This window comes from Liolophura sinensis, chromosome 13, assembly GCF_032854445.1.
Source record: "Liolophura sinensis isolate JHLJ2023 chromosome 13, CUHK_Ljap_v2, whole genome shotgun sequence".
Classification (NCBI taxonomy): domain Eukaryota; kingdom Metazoa; phylum Mollusca; class Polyplacophora; order Chitonida; family Chitonidae; genus Liolophura; species Liolophura sinensis.
The window spans coordinates 6351460-6369578 of NC_088307.1; the positions used below are offsets into that span (position 1 = coordinate 6351460).

Below are 18119 nucleotides of genomic sequence, written 5' to 3' on the forward strand. Positions count from 1 at the left end.
AAAAAGTCAGTCGTCTGATGAGATGACGTGGGTTTCGTTGCCATTCATCTTGGAGAGCGAACGCCAGTTCTTGTCGGTTGGCTGCAAGGTGTGGCCGTTGTCTTACTCGACGACCAGTGATATCCCAAAAGTGTTCTATTCGGGACATATCTGGGAAACGTGCAGGCTACGGCAAGGCGTTGACATCGTTGGCGTCCCGGAAGTTCTGCACAACTCGAGCTGTATGGGGTCTGGGGTTGTCTTGCGGGTAGAGGACACCACGTGGCTGCTGTTGACGGAATGGCAGGACTACAGGACGTAGAATTTCATCTACGTAACGTTGAGCTGTTAGGTTCCCGTAGATGATGACCAGTGGTACCCGTTTCTTTCCACAAACCCCACCCCATACCATCACGCTGCAGCCACCAAACTGTACCACCTCCTGGACGCATGATGCAGCTGTTCGTTCGCCTCTTCGACGGTAAACTCACGTCGATGCCAACAATTCGAGCTCATCGCAACCTCTGCCGACGACGTTCGGCTGTCAACAATACTCTCCGGATGGTGGATAGGCCCTAATTCCGTGAGCCGTGAGTCTCCTGGAGAGGGTCTGCCGACTGACCCGGTGACCTAAGGCATTGATTGACGATGACGTCAGTGTAAGGAAGCGGGAAGGTGAGCAGGTACCCGTCTTCTCTGGGCGTAGTTACCCTAGGCCTGCCTGTTCTTGCCCTTCTTTCAGACAGTCTCTCACTGTGCCCTGCTAGAAGTCATCGTGAATCTCCGTCAGCATCCGAAGGCGAGCCGAAGAGGCGTTGTGTTTGTGTTGGTATAGTCGCAAAACACACGATGGCGTGTATAAAGTTTTATATACGTGTAGGGTCTTCGTGGACACTCACATATACCTCACCTAGCACGCACGGCCGGAGAGGAAGCCAGCATGAGCTGGACATGAGTACATATTGTAAGGGTACCACTATCGGAGACTAAAGATGAGAAACAACTGGCTTGTTCAACCCTCATATCAGCGATAGGCCTTACACAAGGTCAAACAAAGAAACACGAAGACGGTTGAATAAGTTCAATACATACATTTGAACAAAATAGACAAATAATGCAACTGACAATAATATACAGAACAATACAAATAACTACAAAAATATAAACATGTGGTCTCTTAATGATGACAGCGTCCAAATACTGGTGGAATATTCCGGCTCCAAAGGCGAATCAGTCCATGTAAATACAGAATTCACAGTTAAGAGGAATTCCCCAATCGAAGGATGACAGTCCGATAAAGGACAAGCTGTAGTGGGCAAGGCACGCTGAGTATGGTTCATCCCCATTTACTTGTAAAGGTGTAACTTCTCAGGATCGACGGGTTGACAGTAGCGTCCGTGATGACGAGCTGTCGATGTATGTTTCACATCTCGAAAATATACATAGTCACTTTTAGGATAGACTGGGATGAAAAGTAAGCAATCGCACAAAAGACAATGAGCCATGAAAGCTCCCAAATAACGTCTGAAAAAAAATCAGCAAGTGGCGAAATACAAGCTCGCAAAGTGCTACTTACAGAAAATGGAGTATAAATGACGAATGTCAAATGGCGTGAAAGCCGGTAACCCGGTAAAATCCTTAACAGTGGATGACAGTTAATATGACTGCTCTCAAGTGGACTTGAGTAAATGATTACGAGCTTCACAACGCCGTCTCTCATATTTAAAGACTAACTTTAAAAAAAATTCTAGATGGTTTGATATTGGAAACAATATCCCAACCTATGGCGAACTGAAAGAAAAAAAAAGCAGCAGAATAAATGCTTACCCAGAAATGTGCAAAGGACAAAGACATATTTACTGGGTTTGTATCCAGAAGTTGAAAACGCAGTGTGTGCAGATGACGTTAATCCCTTTATCTTCAAGCATATAAAATGTCTTGTAATACTTTAAACGACAGATGTGACGTCACAGTATTCAGCAGCTGTAGATTCCTTTTTTTAGAATGTACAGCCCTCCGTCAGAGTCTAGAGGAAAACATTGGTAACTGAAGTTACTTTGGTAATTGTTAAGTTCATGTTACCCCTCGTAGTAACGGTTGCGCTTTGTTACGTTAATACGGGTTGAGCAAAATCAAGTGTTAGTAGGATGTACATTTGTGAAAAAACCTGGTCGAAATTAAAGACCAATAGTATGTCGAATAGTGCACTTACCACGTAACTAATCGTTCATTTCACTTTAAATTCACGTTCTGTAACCATAATTTTAGGCTAAACTTTGTCAAATCTCTTTTTAAGCGCACTGGGCTCCTGTCAAAGTTGGCAAGACGAGGATACCAAAGTGAGGCTCTCATACCTAAACTCGTGGAAACGTGCCGCCGTATTTGGCCCCATTGAAAAAGTACCTCTATGTCGGATATAACTACACAAAAGCAGCCCTTTTTGAAGTATGTAACTTTCTGAGCTCATTGTAGAGCCCTCATTTACTGCTTGCTTGCACTCTTGTTTAAACAACTTGTAATGTCACTCATCTAACGACAAAACATGCAAACAATACGTCTGTTGGAGTAAAAGTTAAAACAATGTTTGAAGACGACAGGATTATCTGAAAAGTAGTCACTTCGTGGGCGGGTGTATACTAACCTATGACGGCCAAATGCTTCCATTTCCTGTTCACTCTTCAGCCGCTTGTCTTTGCCAATTTATCGTCAATGATGTCCTCGTAGACACACGTGGATAATTTTCGACCATGACCATGTTCGATAATATAAGCATAGTGTGACAGTTCTTCATCTAACGAGGAACTGACAGATTAAACTGCAGCCTGACGCTCTTCAACATACTGTTGGACGTTTCCAGCCGCTTGTGCAATAAACCGACTTTGGATTAGAAAAATTGACAACAAGAGATCGACGACACTCCTGTGGTCGTTTGCGCAGTCTCAAGTTCGGTGAATACCGCTTGACTTGCCCCAGTGTAGTGTGCATATCTGTGCGTCCCCTGGGGGAAAGTTCGTCGGTAACTTGCCAGATGTCGGCGGTTTACCCCGCTCATTTCGGCTTCCTCCACCCATAAAATTGACGGGTAGCGTATGAGTGAAAAAATTCTTGAGCATGTGATAGTAACAAGTAACCTGCGAGTAATTGTTGCTCCCTTCCACCCCCCCCCCCCCACCCCCACCCCCCCGGTTCTGTGGCCTAGATGCGAATCACAATAATCTCGTATGAGTGATACATTCACGAGTACAGTGTAAAACACCAGTGAAATAAACAAGTCATTGTAGTGATCAAATAAAAAAGTAAATTTTGTTTGCTTCTTGTTAACACGTTAATAACCACTCCCTACATTGGCTGCTCTTATAATTGAACTGTAATGCTTTTAATCCTCCTTTTCATGCACGAACATTTTCGATTCAAACATACTGATAATTAGTTTTCTTTTTTCTTTTAAGGTGAGTCATGTACATCTAGTTGCCTATCGGATAGCTCGGTGCAACCAGCCTTGGGGCTTGACGAGGGCGTCATCGCTCGCCGACATCTGACATATGGACGTCACATGCTTAACATTTCGCAGCTGCTCATATTCTGCCGGTCAGTATGTGTTATAGAGACTATGAGATTTATGGCAAAATGTCAATAACCACAAATCAAACAGAGCTTTGCTGTTATTTTAGTATACAGCCCAAATATTCATACCCTACACGAAATATTCACCTCCTCTGTGCGCGCGTTACCGTTCAAAATCGGTAATAAAGTTGTAATTGTCCATTGTAACTTTTTGAAACTTTGCAATCACTTTAACACTGTAAATAGTGCAGGAAGAAGTCTATTTTCTGCAGCACAATAATTTTAGCTGTTTGTGGAAAGTAGAGAAATTGTGATTTGATTAGCGAATCAAATTCTTTCGGCATAGCCTCTTTTAGCGCATACAGGTTACTGACGCACACAACCACGATAGTTTGCAATAACTCAAAATTGCAAAAATAAAGCATCCTCGAAGCCTGGCCCTTTTTTCACAACTTTCGTGTGAAAGCATAACGTTTTGATTATTTCTGGACCAGCGACGTCTAATACATTGCAATTGACACCTCTGCATTTTTCTGACCTAATTTGGTTTAAGCCATGGCACTAGGGAGCGTCTAGTTTGCCACTTGTTAAGCATTTACACGAACAGCTGGAATAAAGCACTAACAGAGCTAAACTGAAAAGAGATTGGATTTCACCGGTTAAGTGCACATGTGGCAGAATCGTCCGAACGCTATTTATACCTAATATATATAACAAAGTACATAACTTAATGCCAGGACAGGGGACAAACCTTTATATAAATGGATCTAAAACACGAAAAAATAGTCCAATCTCAACTAAACAACGTTCGTTCGAAAGCTGACACATTCAGCTTTACACTGGTCTATAAATCGGCAAGCAAGCAGGCTTTCACTTGACTACACGAAGCCGGAAACCCGTAAGTTTGCAGGTTTTTTGTTTAGTCGGACAAAATCCGGTAACAGGGAGAAGACCGTCAGGCGACAGTTCTGGCTTGATTTCTCAGCGATGTAAGACGCTGGAGCCATCATATTTCTGCTATCGACGAAATGAAATGTGCTTTTAAAAAAACTTGAAATACCTTGATTGGTTACATTCTACGGCAGTTATGCTGCATTTTCTGTTTTTTACCCCATGAACGCAAATCTGTTCAACTTGCCTCCATCACTGTAATCCGTCAGGGCGATAAAAGCTTAGCTCTGATTGGTTGTAAGAAAATCAGAGCACAGCTGACTTATTACAAGTGGTGGAACCAGGCTATAGTATACTACTATTAGGTATGAATTGCGGTCGGATTATTCTGCCACCCATGGTTACTTGTGACTATTTGCCAACTATCACACTGTCGTCGCTGGTCTGGTTTTACCCTCTTTTCTGTAGTCTTTTATGTTATGCTTCTGAGCTCGGGTAAGAAAACAGTTTAGCCAGCAGCTAAATAAATAACACAGAATCTCGTGAGATGTCGAGTCCTATTGTCATTAGACTCCAATAAAGTAAAATAACCGGTTAATTTTATCATTATTTATTTTATTATTTCCGTTGTCTCAGTAAATATTTAACATATTATCATCTTAAATCAAACGTGGATACTTTGGCCGAGGTGGTTAGCACGCAATGACCCAGGGGTATCACACCAATGTTGTCGCTGTGAGTTCATGTCCATCTCATGCTGACTTCCTATCCGGTCGCACGTGGGAAGGTCTCTCAGCAACCGACGGATGGCCTAGGGTTTCTACCGGGCTTTGCTCGGTTTCCTCCCACCATAATGCTGACCGCCGTCGAATAAGTGAAAGATTCTTGAGTACGGCGTAAAACACGAGTAAAATAAATAAAGAAATGTTAATCTAACACAATCTTTGCATTTAATAAGTAGAATAAGTGTGCTTTACTCAAGCGAGATCTTGCGTTAAGCCATAATCATTCATTCATTCAAGCAAATAATCCGCTGCAATAACAGAATACATTCCAGCATCACACAGACTCTCTGTTAGGTTTAAGAGATGATTTTTTTAGAGTGGAAATCTCAGACTATGAAGCTGAGCATGTACGTTAAATTATAAATATGTGTCACCTTGGCTCATCTACTTGTCGCTCGTCTACGTCTACCTTTTGTGAACCTTTTTCCAGACGCCCTTGTTGCAGCAGATATGATCAAACACGGCTGCCTTACATCTTTTAAGTGTAGCATTTCACAGCAGATCTTCTTTTTACCTTTAGCTTACAAAAGATTTTGATTACGTCCATAAACCACATTCATCCACTAGCAACACGTTTAGTTCAGTATGGGTATATGTTTGGAACATAAAGTAACACGTGAAGTTTCTTTCTTTTTTTTTTTAATATTCATTCTAGCATCACTGAGACAACAGACTTTCTGTGAAGTACAATAATATTTTTTGAGAGGAGTAAACTTGTTATTTGTTTATTTGTATAATGGGACGGGATAAAGGTAATAGAAAGGCGATGTAACTTGAACTGGCTGATGTCTTCGGAAACTTCCTTTATGGAGCATCGGTTTACCCCTTGACGAAGGTAGTCAAAAAAATAGATTTATTTATTTATTTATTTGATTGGTGTTTAACGCCCTACCCAAGAATATTTCACCTATACGACGGTGGCCAGCATTATGGTGGGAAGAAATCGGGAAGAGCCAGGAGAAACCCAAGACCATCCGCAGCCGGAGAGGGAGCCAGCATGAGTTGGACTTGAACTCACAGTGACCACATTGGTGAGAGACTCCTGGCTCATTACGCTACGCTAGCGCGCTAACCAACTAAGCCACGGAGGCCCCCTAGTCAAAACAGACTCTGAACTCCCAAACTTCCATACGCTCATGTACATACCCGAGTTCTTACAAACCAAAGCTCAAGAAACATCAGGTTTGCAACGCATTCTTCAACTAACTTTATGTGTGTATATTTGTTTGTTGTTTTTTTTCCGTTTTGTTAAAAGTAGACCCTACAACAATTTTAGACAAGGGAATCTAATAAACTGCAATTAACATCAAGGCATTTTTTCACCTAATTCTGCTGCTAGGGAGTGTGTAGATTGCTGCCGTACTTCACCGGCTACGTGTGACCATTTACCAACTGTCACACTATCCTCGCTACTCTGATTTTATCTCTGTGTAAAGAATAAATTCCCTGTGTTGGAATAAAACCCCAACAAGAAGCCGTCCTTCACCGGTTACGTGTGACCATTTTCCAATTGTCACACTGTCGTCGCTGCTCTGATGTTACTCTCTGTGTAATCTTTTATATTACAGCATAGTTAAATATACTTAATTTAATTTTCATGAATGTATGCCTGTAAGGCGCAATCCGATTGGTCAAAGTGTCGCGTTTATACTCCAATGAATCGAAAAAAAAATTGAAGCCACGCCCATGTAGGACTGCTTTTTCTAACGATAGAGACCGGGGGCGGTAGATCCAGGGTCAATCCTGGGTCGAGTGACACCTAAGACTTTAAAAAAAGAGAAAGTTGTAACTTCCTCGCGTGTCGTTTAGCATGAGAGGGATAGAGCAACGACTGTTTGACCCGTATCAGTATAATGGCTCGGGAGGGGCGGCTTAGTTGCCTTCGGTAAGGAGCCTCAGAGAAGCAGCACTAGATAAAAGAGCGGTGGAAATCGGTTCTGCAACAAGGAGGCACATTACATGCACTCTAAGGATTCCTTCGTCGTCATATGACTGAAAAATTGTTAAGTACGACGTTAAACCCAAAGCACTCACTCACTCTAAGAACAGAACTGAAAGAGACTGAACTCAAATCATGTCAAATGACAAACAGAACACTGTAAAAATATACTCACATTTACAAAGAGGAGCATCAGGACAAATTCTGTTGATAGTCTTAGATGAATTAAGAATGTTACAACAGTAGTGCCTACCTCAGTATGAAGTTGATCACACGATGACACAAACACTGGCACACCTGCTGAGTTAGCAAGGTGCATATACATAGCAGAGTGCAAGTCCTCGCCAAAACAAGCTAATTGGATCACAATCACTTTCCAACTGATGTTTTAAATACACACTGTTCGTTCTTGGATGACTCCGGATAGCACAGTTGGTAGAGCGTCCGCTTCGGGACCGGTAGATCCAGGATCAATCCTTGATCGAGTCACACCTAAGACTTTAAAAAAAGAGGAAGTTGTAACTTCCTCGCTTGGCGTTCAGCATGAAGGGGATAGTGCAACGACTGGTTGACCCGTATCAGTATAATGGCTCGGGCGGGGCGTCTTACTTGCCTTCGGTAAGTCGTCTCAGTGAAGCAGCACTAAATAAAAGAGCGGTGGAAATCCGTCCTGCATCAAGGAGGCACATTACACGTACATGCACCCTAATGATTCTTCGTCGTCATATGACTGAAAAATTGTTGAGTACGACGTTAAACCCCAAGCACTCACTCACTCACTCTTGGATGACTAGTGTATTTGAGAAACTGAGATATCATCCATATGTTATAACTACACGTCTTACCACCTAGAAAATGCGTCTCAAGAAATAAATTTAACTTGTTCTGCATCTTCTGCGCCCGAAGTTATCCTAGACTTCACTAAGTGTAAAGTTGTTCACGATTTTTTTAAACTACCAAGAGATGTAAACAATGATTCAGAAAGTAATCCATTATATATGCCGCCTAACGGCTTCAGTCGTCCGAATGATATAGCTATGTCAAAATCCATGACAGAATAAGTAACCAACACGTTTTAGAAAGAAGAGTGGGAAACTGTAAACCCCCAAACCGGTCATAATTTTGATAAAAATATACCCCCCCCCCCCCCCAAAGGACTCGCACGAGATCTGTAAGTAGCCATGATGAAGCGGTCTACTAAGTGTCAATTTCATACGATAAACCATTTTGAAAAAATGTTCGAAAACATTACTGGTGACAGACTGGCAGACGAGGTATACAGCTATGGTCCCAGCCCCCCGTTACCCATAGGGAACTAATAACTGCTGGACGAAAAAATGTGTATTTTGTGGTATGCGACCTTGACACGTGAAAGACAGCTAGCACAGGCAAAACATCGAAGTTGGTGGTCAACAAAAACAACGATTCACGGCGACTAAGGTGGTACGTGTAACTTTATCAACCGATCCCAGAATTAACCATATAGGCACAGTAGCTGGCGACATCGCAAAGCTGAGCCTCCTTACGGTGGTTAGTATACAGAGACAGGTATGTTTTCTTCTAGTTGGTTTTGGGCGCATGAACAGCTGATTCTATGAAAAAAAATTCCATTCGATGAGATGGTGTTGGAAATGCATTTCAAGAGAAACTGTAGGCTACACATATTCTAATATTACAACAAAAAATCCAAGTCTAACAAACAAATCATCCCCAGAAGCGAAGTCCAGAGACCCCGGGATCAAACCAGGGTCGGCTCTTTCCAAAGATTTTAAAAATGGTACCTGCTGCTACCTTGCTTCGCGCTCAGCACTGGGAGGTCAGAGCAAAGAAACATGTTTGATTGGCTCGCTGTCAGTATAATGTGACTGAGTGGGGTTTCATATCTGGTGTCTTCGGCATTATACTCGCCCTGCCATAAGAAGACAATATATATACACACCTAATGATTCCTCGTCGTCATATGACTGAAAAGTACAAGGAGCGGGAAATTGACATTCCACTAACAAATCCTTCTGTTCAATTTTTTTCGACGCGATCAGCTGTCCCCCACCTCAAGATCGCTCGCAACAAACAGTGTTTTGTTGCCACAGGGTAATCTCCCTTATCTGCGGTCCCAGCTGTGCAGAATTCGGGACATCGTTCAGGGGAATATTTTACTTATTCGACACTTAGACGACAGATTGTCAGTCAAATAATTTGATCAGCAGATATAAAAACTTGCTTTTTTAATAAAAACTTCATTCATTTTATCTGTTAACACGACCAATCAGGTTCGCTGATTAAATCTAAAGGTCAAAAACAAGGCGAGAAAATGGTTGCTATGGCGACCTGGGAAGTTGTTCTAAAATTGACGTTATACACTAGTGCTTTTAATGCGAGCTGGACTTGTTATATGCAGTTATTAACCCAGTTCATCTCTGTGTGACATGAAGGCTTTTATTGTATTTCGACGACAAAATATCGTTGCAGAAAAAGATTCACGTACACGGCAATAAAAATTCAAGTGGCTGGATTCAAATTACCTTTATTGTAAATGTTCCTGTGGGAATGGATGTGCGTGATCTGGAACAAAAATAAGTATCCGAGTGATGCGAGTCGGCATCTGTAATTCTCAGCTTGCTATTCACTACTTTTCTTCTTCTATCAGCGTAATATTCTACGGGCTTTTCTACCATGTCAGCAGAATGTAAACCTTTCATAGATGACCAAACTTGTTCCTCTCCAAACTGGCAAGCAAGAATGACGGTAGAACCCTTTCTGACCTCTAAATGACCTTCATCTGATATGGAGATTCCGCGTGCAGGACGAGACACCTCGCGATAATACCGACGGGAATATGCGCCTGAAATGAACAATTGACTGATTGATTATAACTGATTCATTCAAACATTTATTAATTCATTCATCTGTTCTTTCAATAGTCCATTATCTGATCCCTGAATAACTGATAGATTTCTTGATGAATTCGTTTTCAGAAATAATCGGTAATAGCCGCAGTAAAAAGGAAGTGTCCATGGTTTTGAACTAGTCGATAATCGCAAGACTTATTTCAAAAACGACCTATAACACGAGTTACCTCAGGAATATGTAAGAAATAATATATAAATAAGAAATAGAGTTGGTAACGCGTCAGAGAGAAGCCGCCAACAGTTTTCAATAATGGAGGAAAGACAGTCGACATTCTAGATTTGACATCCAGTTCAAATTTCAAACGCGCAGTTGTTGGACACCTTTCAGTCAGTATGCAAATATGGCTATCTCAGTCGAGCTTTGATTGCAACTGTTCATAAAAAAGATTCTGTTGGTGTAATAAACATGAACGCGTTCACTGCCCCTAGCCAGGAATTAGATACAAGAGCCTGATGCACATCAATCGTCAACTGGAATGTGTTCAAGAAGCTGCAACATGCAGTTATCAGCATTGTATGTATTCGGTGCACTAATGGAGGGCAACAAGAATGTTACAAGCCATGCTCAAGAAATCGGGCCTGGGGAAACTCATGGCCATCCGCAGGTTGCTGTTAAAACAAATAATGTCCATGTAAAAGCGGCATCACTTTTCATAACACTACAGCTGCTAAACATAGGTCTATCAACAAAATTATACTGAATAATTCACCCTCAAACTACATGTAGTCCTACACAGACTGTGCAGCTTCATGTTTGTAACATTGTTTTATATATCGGCAGACGATATGAACAGTGCTAACCTATCCTCCTTAAAAGTGCCTGTGGTTGGAACAATTCTTTCGAACGCTATGACGTCGACTCATGATAACAGTCTTTGATCGCGTGAAAAAAAAGGCTGCGCTTAAGTTTTATCATATGGGATCATTAGCCCAACCGGAAACACGATGTCGCGTCACTCGTACCCCACGCACATATGCGGTTAAATTGGAAAACAAGGTTAAGATTGGTTAAAATTGATAATATCGCGGCGCTTTCGATTTTCCCAATGTGAGCGATATTGTTGATTTCGAATTCGGACATCTGGATGATGCAACGTAACATACATTTGATCTAGTGATGACTAATCTTTTAATGCACCCATTGGCCAATTCTTCGATTGGATCAGCCATACGTAGTCAGTGTTTATGGTATTGTGTGGTCTGTATTTATATATTGGTTGTATCTGCTTCTGGAATATTTTATAAGAATCCACCCCGTCAGCTTATAGCAACTTTCTTTCTTTCCATTTGTGCTTGTCCGCCTCGAAGTCGGGAGGCCTGGGATCAAACCCAGGTTAATTCATACCAAAGACATTAAAAATGCCTCGACTGGCGCTCAGCACTAAAACGTTAGAGAAAGGAAGCAGGACTGGTTGGCTCAACATCAGTAAATGTCACGGGGTGGGTGTCACGTGTGATGTCGTCGGCATGATACTTCAGTGGCACCAGCACTCGTCCTTCCTCAAGGAGACACAGTGTATGTACCCACACCTAATGACTCCTCATCGTCATATGATTGAAAAACTGTTAATCTATGCGTCGAAACAGACATCTGTACACCAGCCGTTAGGTAATAAAGACGTTCCAGGTCAACAATCGCAAGGCCAACTCCCATCAACGACGTATAACACAAACCACCAAAGAACAAAAAACGTATATAAAGTATGAAGATAGCACGGAATCATGCGAAGAGAAGCAGTACGACTTAAAACACCAGACTGCAAACATTAACCATTCAGTTGTACTCTTACCTTCAGTGAGGTAAGTGTATGTACACTTGGGCTCCACACCAATCCATTGTCCGTGCTCGCAAACACGTTTTGGGTCCCCGGTGAAGTACATGTCTATAAACCGCTTACATCGGGACAGCATTACGGTCCCTTCTTTCACGCGGTCCCCCATTCTAACATCCAGGCTATGTTTGCCGACATCATGGTACACCGATCTGACATCCTTACCTTCTTTGGGAATGACACACTGGTCGAGATCCGCTGTGGGTGATAAGAAATACGACTTGAGAATAAAAAAGGTCATAAAATAAAGGAATGTAAGAACTATTGGCGTTTAGGCGTAACTGGCAATACGCTGACCTCAATGGTTCTATCATTCACGACAGGCTTTGAGTAATTCTGAGATGTCTAATAAATTACAATCAGCGTCACCATTTTTCGCTACCTAATTCTGCTTAAGCTCTGGTGATAGGGGGTATGTAATTTGCTACTATATAAGCATTCACATGAAGAGCTGGAATAAAACGCTAAAACATTACCTCTTCTAAAGATCAGTAGAGGAAATACCAGGCAATGAGAGAGCAGTGGTTGCAAAATAATACAGACCGTAAACCACGGCCTTGAAAAAAATAGTTCAAGGTCAGTGAATGGTAATGCATGTGTGATACAAGCTGAGGAAAATCACTTAAAGACTCGAAGTCGTACCAAATGCGATATGCGATGAAAAGACAAGAATATGATGTACCGGGAGAACGGTACAAAAACGCAAAATTATGTCCCTGTATTTATTTATTGATTGGTGTTTTAAGCTGTATTAAACAATATTTTACTTATACGACAGCGATCTGCACTATAGTGGGAGGAAACTGGACAGAACCCGAAGGAAACTCACGACCATCGGCAGGTTGCTGGAAGACCTTCTCACGGCTGGAGAAGAAGCAAGCATGAACTTGATTTGAGCTCACAGCGACGACATTGGTAAGAGCCGGGATTAAGACAGACGGAGGGATATGAAGTTCTATTGTTCTCGCTCAGTCAGGCTTGACAATCATACCCTCGCTTCGCTTGATCACGCGGCAATCCGAGACTTCATGAGATTAACTCACCAACAACAGAATTTTAAAGAAGACAGCGCTTAATCTTTGCTGGTGAAAATACGCCAAAATAAGTCAACCAGATTCTGGAAAAGGTTACTGAGGTCAGTATAGTATATGTTTGCTTACATATAAATTCAACTATCATCAATTCGACGGGTATTTACCGCCGAAATTAATTCTTCGTTTCTTGTGGTATGACCGAGAGTGTCGGCAAAATGGCGAATGTCTGCTTGATCTGGCCGAGGAGTTATTCTTCAGTTTTGTTCAAAGAAACATCAGTGCACCCCAAGCCTGAACAACGCTGACTTTTAATCAACGCGATTTCGGAAATGTACCTCCAGCAAATATATGTTTGTATTACGCAATTTGCGCATTTTTTCTGTTGTTGAAAACGTTCAAAAATAGAATTTTCCTATTTTCCTTCGTGTTTTCAGTTTTCAGTTTTCACCCTTGACCTTTAATGTTTATAACTAGTCTTAGATTTTGTTTCGTTTAGGCATTGGACTATTGTAGCACTTTCATTCCACTGTTGTGCGTGTACCATTAAAGTTTGGAAAAACTACCTTCAACGGATGTGGAAAACCGCCACGGAAATCACCCTTAAAACTGCAATGCTAGCGGGTCTGTTCGTCCAATCAAGTGATGACTCGTCCAAAATTCAGTCACCATGCTAAGTGACTAAAATCTGGAAGATTGCGGATTGTTACTGCCATGTAATTAAGTTTACGTCTATGAGTCGTGTTCTTTAGCCTCAATGGCATCAAAATTAACTAAAAGAAAGCAAACAAAAACGCACGTTTTATTTACATTGAATAGTCATTCTTGAACACATTTTTTAAAATAATTTCTTTGTTATTAATATTTTTGTTGTTAAAATGTGAACAGTTGTAAGAAGTCAGCTGTTTTGTTGCAATTTTTTTCTAATTCCATAGTGTAATCCTGCGCAGAGAGATGTTTAGTAATAGAACTATTTAAATTTAGATATCTATTTCAGCAACAAGACGCATTAAACACACTGGGAGTGTCTTCAACTGTTTTAGTGCTTATTGCATTTATTTACAACAGTATGGCACAGAAAATGAAAACCGAGCGGTAAGGTTAAATTAAATCGAGTATTATTACGGAGTTTATGGGGCAAAAGAATAATTAACTGTCAGCAGGTGTATAGCTGGTGGAATTTGCTTCCATTTGATGTTTATAGAGCACGTGGATTGGCAGGCTACTTACCTATATATTTAAGGTAAGAGAATGAAAAAGTTCGTTAAAAAATGTGCCATTCAAGTCCGATTGAAATATTGCTAATTTTCATGTGAGTGGTGAAGCAAAGTTTGTACACATTAGATGTGAGCTTAAAGTGAAAGACAGCACCTGACTTATGTTTATGTCCACTGAAAGACTACCATTCAAAGTATCTTAAACCGGCATTAAATATGTTTTAGAATTTTTAAACCCAGTAAAAGTCTGGTGAAACTTCGTCTTAACACAGCTTAAGCACGTCTCCACTATCGAGGGCAAGGTGACGTAACGTTTACTCTAGCTCTCTAACGTCGAAGTTATTTTCCATATTATATTCAAAGCAGTAGCCTATAGCAGATAAAACTTGTACACTTTGGCGATGAAGGTCCAAGCGATACATAGGTTTTTCGGAAATTGGACATACTGGAAGGATATTTCTTCCATTGCTTGAACTGTTGATACAGTACGCCTGGTATATCATTTACAGTTTAAGTAGCCTGCAGACGCACGGCCGTGGGTATACCGGTTCAGGTCGTAGCCTCCGGTGAGGATGTGCTGGTGTTTTGGGCCCCTGTTATATATTTATAAAATTACAATAGTATTGTTATACAATTAGATTCATGTTCAGTTCTGAAACATAAGGAAATAAATCTATGCACCACTTAGGTTGATCAAGCCATTCGACTGTCGCTGAATTTTATGCTCCATTTTCGTGGTGATGGCTTCTACGATGTCCAAGTTATTGCGGACGTCAGAGAAAGCACCTCAACCATGTCAGCCTGAACACGGCGTTTTAATAATTTTACTGCATTTTATAAAAGAAAACAGAAAAAAAAACATCCCTTATATGCACCAAAGACAAGCAGCAAAATTTAAATTCAGAATGGTGTAATGGACAAAGGGCCTTATTTCAAGTATTCAATATTCCCAGGTAAGATTCTTTATGAAAAGAAACTTTATAATTTGATTCACTCAAGGATCGCCTGATCCCTTTAACACATATAAAACTGGCTGTCACCATGCTGTGATGAGTATTGCCTATAAAGCAAGTCAATAAATCCAACTATTCACAATATAAACCTTGGCCGGATTCACCTTTGCTATAACTGACACACCGCCGCACGAATCACTTACACAATATGACCGAGGGAAACTATTTGTAAACCGCTAAATACTTTTCGTTTGACCCGTTGCTGTCTGTTGTTTTCCTTTGTGTCGTCCATTGCAGTTTTATTGTCAGCCGGTGGGATGCAATGAATATCACGAACAATAGGCTTGCAGAACAAAAACTAGTGCTATAATCCTCTGTCACAAAATATAAATGACCCTAAATGACCATGCAAAATAGGCCAAGGTCACCGAAAGTGAATAGGGTTCTGTCCAATTCCTATGTAGTGTAAGATTGCTAAATCCAGCTACATGGGTATAAACGACAGTGTGCTTACAAGGGTTGTAACGGAGACACAGCATTCACCTTGAAATAATTGGCCAAGGTCACCGAAAATGACTATGTGCAGACACGGTACAAATTTGATGAAGAGATCTATCGTTTTGCCAGACTGTCACATTATGTATATTAAATGATACCAACCTACCAAAATAATAGACCAAAATCATTAAGAAAGGATAGGATTGATTTCACCGGAAATGGAATGTTGACTAAAAGCTTTCCAATTAAATCACTGAAGGACAGGCTTGCGAGAAGAGTCAGATTCCACCTGTTCTTCAGATACTTTCCCTCCAACACAAGTGATATCAGGCAACCTATACATGTCGGTACTGTAGGCCGTAGGCCACTTGATATCTGAATGCCCAGTACTGAAGAAAAGGGATCAGGGAAGGCCAATGGCCATTGTTAACTCCGTGAGTAAGCCAGTAGGTTCAGGCTTAGGAGATCGGTAGTGATACCTTTACAAACTGAGGACTTGTCCCGGAAATGAACCCGGGGACATCTCACAACCCACGCGAGAATCACACCACTAGACGAGTATATGCATATCGTGTAATGTAGGTATACCTGATTACAAGAGATCAAGAAATAATGTTTACAAGAATACGGACAGGACGGACTGACTGATCACAGGCGGTAGAAGTGAAAAAAGGCCATCACTGCATGACATTTAACTTCATCTGGGCGACTGACAACGAAAATCACAATGAACTGGACATTTTTCAATTTTTAACACATTATACGTTTCTAAAAAAAAGCTTGTAAGGCAAAACTCAACAAAACCCATATTAACACAAGGTAGACTGTACAGCGACGTGTTTGTCCAAAATTGTCTTATGCGTGTCTGGCCTTGGTATAAGTGAAATACGGCTTAATACACCAAATCAATTCAAAACAAATCAAATAAATAAATAAATATAAATTTAAGCCCTTTGGCATGCTAGATTCTGTACTTCTGAATTCACAAATAAATATAACGAGGTTCCAAAACTGTACTGGTAGATGACAACATGTTTGTTCATATCCTAAAGATTTGCAGTACCCTGACATAATCTGGTCCAGATGTGGCCAGCGAGAAGGTAGATTGAACACGATATATCTCATATCACATTGCAACGACTGACCCTCGTCAGAAAGACTACCAATGTGAATTGTGGAAAAGAGTTTAACAAATTGCGCTTGGTGCGCAATCAGTGGACCTACCAACACATGTTGTTATTTCTCCGCTCCACTCTTTGTTGGTTTGGCAGGTTCTCTCCTTGGAGCCGTGCACACTGTACCCAGCGCTACATTCAAAAGAAACAATGTCCCCGACCTGCCGACCGCTGCCCACTCGACGCCCCTTCTCAGGCCAAGGTAGATCGGGACATTTCGGTACTAAAAGAAGATGTCACTAAAGAAAGGCTAATTGAAGGACTGTAAAAATTGAGGGATACGATTCATTGACTGTATGATTGTTTTATTTGGTTGATGAAATGACATGAGCCGCTCTGTTGATAATACCTGACGGTTTATTGATTCCTTTGAATCGCGGATTTCTTTTAACCCTTTGTTGAAAACCTGTGCTTTGGGAACTGTTTATGTACTGGATGTCCGTTTGGGTGGCTTATTTGGCTGATGAAGTTTTTGGGTAGATTTAATTTATCGGTTAACAATACATGGTTTGTTGACTTAATAATATCAATACACTCAACTTGTTTTGACCGCCAGGAGATTTCCGTGAGATGTGGATCAACACTTTTGTTCATTATTTTTTAGTCATATTCAACTTTTTCACTCACACCACAGAAGTTAGGTTTATGGGTGGTGGAAACCGAAATTCTCGGGGTAAACCACAGATCTTTGGAAAGTTACTGACAAACTTTCTAATATCTGACGTACAAATGTGCAGATGACATCGGTGGAAAATGGCCTTCAACGAACGTTCAGCCGCGCAAATGGCCGCAGGAGCGAGGCCCATTTATTGTCAACTATATCCAACGAACACAGATAGTTGGGGAATCCACAAATTCCCTCTTCAAGGCTGAAATATAATCCATACCTCGAGTGTCCTAGCGGTGTTTTTTTTTTCACGCAGCATTTTCCAGGACCTTAAAATGTTTAAAGAACGTATGCGAGAAACTGCGTTGTCTTCGACAAAAAAAATGAACAAATTAATCAAACAATTATTTTGAAGCGTTACCTTTGCATTCAGGCTTCCATTTATTCCACTGTCCATCCTCCGTGCATGTCAAAATCGCTGAGCCAGAAACTGTCTTAGGATTCTCACACGAATAGGTGACGGATTCATTATAAAAGTACAGCTCTTTTACTGGAGAATACGATCCGTCTTTAATGCTTTCAGGTTTGTCACAGGTCAGGGCTAAAAATAAATTTGTGAAAGATGGAATCAGTTTTGGGCTTACAGCGAAACAATAGGTATGTATGCAGAAAAGTGTTTTAGTGATTTATATGATACGTGTTTCACTTATAACACCGCTGCCAGCTACATAAGTGACCG

General features: G+C 41.1%; 1 protein-coding gene across 1 annotated transcript in view; it reads right to left on the minus strand.

The window, feature by feature from the left end:
- Positions 1–8341: 8341 nt before the first annotated feature.
- The window catches only part of LOC135480095 (sushi, von Willebrand factor type A, EGF and pentraxin domain-containing protein 1-like), a 52732-nt gene continuing 42954 nt past the window's right edge, over positions 8342–18119 (minus strand). Inside the window, exons 11-14 of the mRNA XM_064759849.1 lie at positions 17802–17981; positions 16823–16996; positions 11858–12097; positions 8342–10000 (exon numbers count right to left, since the gene is read on the minus strand). Coding sequence (XP_064615919.1) covers positions 9672–10000; positions 11858–12097; positions 16823–16996; positions 17802–17981 — 923 coding nt within the window. The 3' untranslated portion in view covers positions 8342–9671. The remainder of the gene's footprint in view (positions 10001–11857; positions 12098–16822; positions 16997–17801; positions 17982–18119) is intronic.